The sequence below is a fragment of the Myotis davidii genome, unplaced genomic scaffold (genome assembly GCF_000327345.1).
Source record: "Myotis davidii unplaced genomic scaffold, ASM32734v1 scaffold172, whole genome shotgun sequence".
Taxonomy (NCBI): domain Eukaryota; kingdom Metazoa; phylum Chordata; class Mammalia; order Chiroptera; family Vespertilionidae; genus Myotis; species Myotis davidii.
The window spans coordinates 3,879,216-3,883,699 of record NW_006284343.1 but is presented as its reverse complement, the minus strand read 5'-3'; the positions used below and the strand labels follow the sequence as shown (position 1 = coordinate 3,883,699).

Here is a 4,484-nt window from a genome sequence, read left to right as displayed (position 1 = left end):
CAGCTCCAGTTCCGCAGGCTGAGTGCAAGTCCCAGCCATGGCTCCCCGCTGCTGGCGCTGGTGGCCCTGGTTGGCATGGCCTCGGACCCGGCCGCCTCCCGCCGGGAGCACCCCGAGTAGGAGCTGGGCACCCCTGGGACTGGATGGGAACGCGGGGAGGAAGGCCTGCGAGCACCGAATGGAGGGGTTGGAGTCCGACTGGGGCAGAGCTGGAGGGGGTCGAGAGAGGAGACGGGGGCCAGACTGGAGGCGTCCACTCACAGGGACAAGATGGGGTGGGGTACGGGGCCGGATGGGAGCCTGGGGGGTGAGGTGCCTAGGGTGAGATGAGGATCAACAAAGGTGAAAGGGGGAGACCATGATTCCACAGGTGGGAGAAGGGGTGAATGAGGGTGTATGGAGGTCTATAGGGCAAGAGAGAAGTCAGGGGAACCAGCGGTCGATAGGAATGAGGCGGGTCTATTGGGGAATGTAGGTTCCATGGAGGGAAGGGTTGGAGGTAATTGGAGCACCGTGGGCAGGTCCACGGGGAGAGATTGGGGTGATGCGGGGTCCGCTGGATGTGCTGTCCTAGCTGGGTGGGTAGGAAACCCCGTAAGAAAAGTGAAGTACTGTGCAGCGCAACCTCAGGGGTGGGGGGTCGGGGGGCTTGTTGAGTAGGTCATCTTCTGCGACATAGTAAGCTCATGGGTGAACTGTGGGGTTCTGAGTGAAGACACGGCCTTTGGGTTCAGATGAAATAAGGAACCCTGCAAACAGCAGAGCTTGGACAGAAAGGAGGGGGGCCCCACCTCGTGATTAACACTGAGGTTGGTTTGGGAGTGTGTTCTGACCCCCCTCCCCTCCCCCACCCCCAGGCTCCCGCCAGCAGTTCTCCACGCAGGAACAAACCCCCCAGATCTGTGTGGTGGGCAGTGGCCCTGCTGGCTTCTACACTGCCCAACACCTGCTCAAGGTAAGCCATGGGCCTCTGGTCCCTCACCCAGTCACTTGCTGCTCCAATCTTGGGGTAAGCCCACCCCTTTGGGTTTTAAAAGCACTTCTGGGTCCCTGATGGGGAAGGGGCGCCCAGCTCATCTAGACAGGACACTTTCTACATACTTTGTCACCTGCGTCGGGGGCTCCCACTCTAGGTCCTCAGCTGTGAGAGAAGCGTTTGTGCCTCATGAGTGATGGTCGATGGTCAGGGCAGAAGGTGCACTGTGCCTCCTTGGCCAAGCCCTCCAGGGAGCTGATGCAGACCTGCAGGATGACTCGGTCCTGCCCCTCACTCGTCCTCCCTTCCTTCTCTGTCTCCACTCTGCCCCCAGTATCCTGCATCTCGAGGCTCTGCCCCCTCTTCTCAGGGTTTTCTGGAACTTTTTCCACTTCCTTGTGCTCTCCTCACCCTTGACCCCAGTCTCCCCACGCCATGCTGTTCTTTCAGCCTTCTCTGCACCCCCTCCCCTCCCCCAAAGGCCAGGGTCTCAAGGCTGACAGTATTGGCCTTGGTGAGCAGGGCCCCAAGATTACGAATTACCCTTGAGACTTTGCCAGACCTTGGACCTTGGTGGGAGGGAGGGAGGGGGAGCCATAGTGAGGCCTGAGGCCTGAGGCCGGGGGGCCCAGATCCTGGGGCTCGGAAGCCACCAGCCAGGCTTGGACTCAAGACTGCTTATCTTGGTGCTGCCCACCCCTCTCCCTCCACAGTCCCGTGGGGACTTATTAAAATGAACATTCCAGGGCCCAGCCCAGGCCTAATCAAACTGTGGCTGGAGCCCAGGAGTCCACGATTTTGAACCCCCCAGGCAAACCGGTGTCCACTGCCACAGGTGGTTCCTTCACTGAAGGGTTTTAGGGGAGGGACGGCCAGCACCCCGTTTTGTATTTGGAACTCTCTCTGCCTGCAGGGCAGACAGTGGGTGGGGAGGCAGGGCTGGTGGCTGGGAGGATGGGGGACTGCTGTGCAGCAGTGGGGAGGAGGAGGGGAGAGTGGGGGAGCCCCAGGTCTGGGCTCCGGGTGGGTGCATGGAAGGGAGTACAGGAGCAGGGAGGAGCAGTTTGGGGGAAAGGGAGTGGGTTGGGATCGTATGGGTTTGAGGTGTCTGGGGTGAGTCCAGGGCTCGCAGATTTGGAGCTTGTGGGGGGCTCTGGGCAAGAGGGAGAGTGGAATATCATCAAATCCATGGGGATTTGAGGTCACAGGTGGGAGCCGATGAACCTTCCCCAGGGGATGTGTGCCTAGAAGGGACTGGGGGTCCCAGATTAGAAGAGCCTCAGAGAAAGTTTCTGTTAGAAGGGGACAGATTAGATAAAAATAAAAAGGAAGAAGGGGGAGGCCCTGGCTGGTGTAGCTCAGTGGATGGAGCATCGGCCTGTGGACTGAAGGGTCCCAGGTTCTGTTCCGGTCAAGGGCACATGCCTGGGTTGTGGGCTCGATCCCTAGTAGGGGGCATGCAGGAGGCAGCTGATCAATGGATTCTCTCTCATCATTGATGTTTCTATCGTTCCCTCTCCCTTCCTCTCTGAAATCAATAAAAATATATTTAAAAAAAGAAGAAGAAGGGGGGGCAGAGGAAGAGGGGATTGAAAAAGAGCAGCTGGAGGGAGAGGAGGGAACTTCCAGGTTAGGGAGGAGAGGGCTCCCTGGGAGTCGAGGTCGGCCGTGCAGGCTAACGCATCCAGTGGGTTTAGCCTTATGGGGGTGGCCTTGAAGAGAGCGGTGTGACCTAGAGGGAAGGATCCACAGCAGGAAGAATAGAAGATAAAGTCGAGTTGTGTAAGGTGTCCGCCAGGCTCAGCAGTTTGAACTTTGACCTGTGGCAGTGGGCAGCCAGGGAAGGTTCATGGGCGAGGCCGTGACTTGCAACAACAACAACAGTAATAGTAATGCTAGCTTTGGCCGGTTGCACACTCACCGCGGTCAAGCCCTGGGCTGAGTGTGTCAGGCCTTGCCTCACGCCTGAGCCATGTCCTGTTGTACAGAGAAGGTGGAGAGCCAAAGAGGGGTGGGGTCGCTGTGGCTCTGGACCCCAAAGCCAGCTCTACCTGGGCCACATCAGCGGGGTTTGAAGCGGTGGGACGGGGAGAGTCAGGAATCACGGACGGGCGGTGGGTGGTGGGCGGCCTGGGCTTGGTGCAGGCAATGGGGTGGCGGGAAAGGGGGACTTGGCCAAACCTGAGGGGGTGAGCACGAGCCTTTGTCGGGATGAGGGTGCCTGGCGGCAGGAACCCCTTTGGCCTGAGTCCCGTTGAGTCGGGAGCGTTACAGCAGGAGCCAGGATGGGGTGCGAGGCAGGGCAGTGTGTCCTGGGACACGCCTTGACTTCGAGCCTACTTAAGGCCCAGAGCCCCGCACTGCCCTGACCTCCGGGGTGCTTCCCAGCCACCCTGACAGGGGTGCATCTGTCCCAGTTCACGGGGCTGGTGGGTGGCTGCCCCCCACACTGTGCCCTCCCCCGGCCCCTCTAGGTGCCCCAAGCCCGAGGGGGGCCACTTTTGTCTCCCTCAGCCCCCACGGCCCCAGCTCGGTCCCCTGTCCGACAGGATGGCCTTGGAGACCAGAGCGAAGGCAGGCGTGACTTGCAAAGGGTGGTTCTCAGGCCTCCAGCCTGACCGGGCATGTCTCGGGGCGCCGAGGCTCTAAGGCGGGGCCCGTGGAACCTCTGACCACGGAGCCGAGGCAGCTCCCCTGTCCCCTGTCCCCTGCCGCGGAGGGACCGCTCGCCACCTTCCTGTGGCCGAGTTCTCCGTCTGTCCTTGGCTGGCAGGCCTGGAGGGCTGACCTCCGCGGCCCCATCCCTCTTGCCTGGCTCTCTAGGCAGATGGGGAGTCAGGGCCTCCTTGCGTCCTCTGCCCACTGCTCTGCCTGGGAAGGGGGACCCGAGGGGCCCAGCCCTCCCTGCACTCACCACCTGCTGCCCTCCCGCAGCACCACGCCCAGGCCCACGTGGACATCTATGAAAAGCAGCTTGTGCCCTTCGGCCTGGTGCGCTTTGGCGTGGCGCCCGACCACCCCGAGGTGAAGGTGGGTCTCTCTGGGCGCGGAGGGCAGGTTTGGAGGCTTTGGCCAAGGCGAGGAGGGAAGGGAAGCTCCCTGGCCGCATGGATGACCCCAGACCCTGTCGATGCCCCCGAGACTCCATCCTGGGGACATTGTGGGGCGAGGGTGGCACAAGCATGGTCCCTGGAGCTGCCCCATCCTCTAACCCCTCCCTCTCCGGGCCTGGCAGAATGTCATCCACACCTTCACCCAGACGGCCCTCTCTGAGCGCTGTGCCTTCCTCGGCAACGTGGTCGTGGGCCGGGACGTGACCGTGCCGGAGCTGCGGGAGGCCTACCACGCCGTGGTGCTGGTGAGTGCGGGGGAGGGGGGCCGGGGCCAGGGCAGCAGCAGGAGGCGGAGGCTGAGGGATGGAAGGCAGAGGGTGAGGCCCTGGGCGGGGGTCAGGGTGGAAGACAGGGGCCTGGTGGGCTGTCTGCCCCGTGGCTGGCGGGGGGGCCTG

General features: G+C 62.0%; 1 protein-coding gene across 1 annotated transcript in view; it reads left to right on the top strand.

Moving 5' to 3' along the window:
* Nucleotides 1-6: 6 nt before the first annotated feature.
* FDXR (ferredoxin reductase) overlaps nucleotides 7-4,484 on the top strand; it is a 13,294-nt gene continuing 8,816 nt past the window's right edge. The window contains exons 1-4 of the mRNA XM_015570755.1: nucleotides 7-116; nucleotides 858-955; nucleotides 3,911-4,006; nucleotides 4,212-4,334. Coding sequence (XP_015426241.1) covers nucleotides 38-116; nucleotides 858-955; nucleotides 3,911-4,006; nucleotides 4,212-4,334 — 396 coding nt within the window. The 5' untranslated portion in view covers nucleotides 7-37. The remainder of the gene's footprint in view (nucleotides 117-857; nucleotides 956-3,910; nucleotides 4,007-4,211; nucleotides 4,335-4,484) is intronic.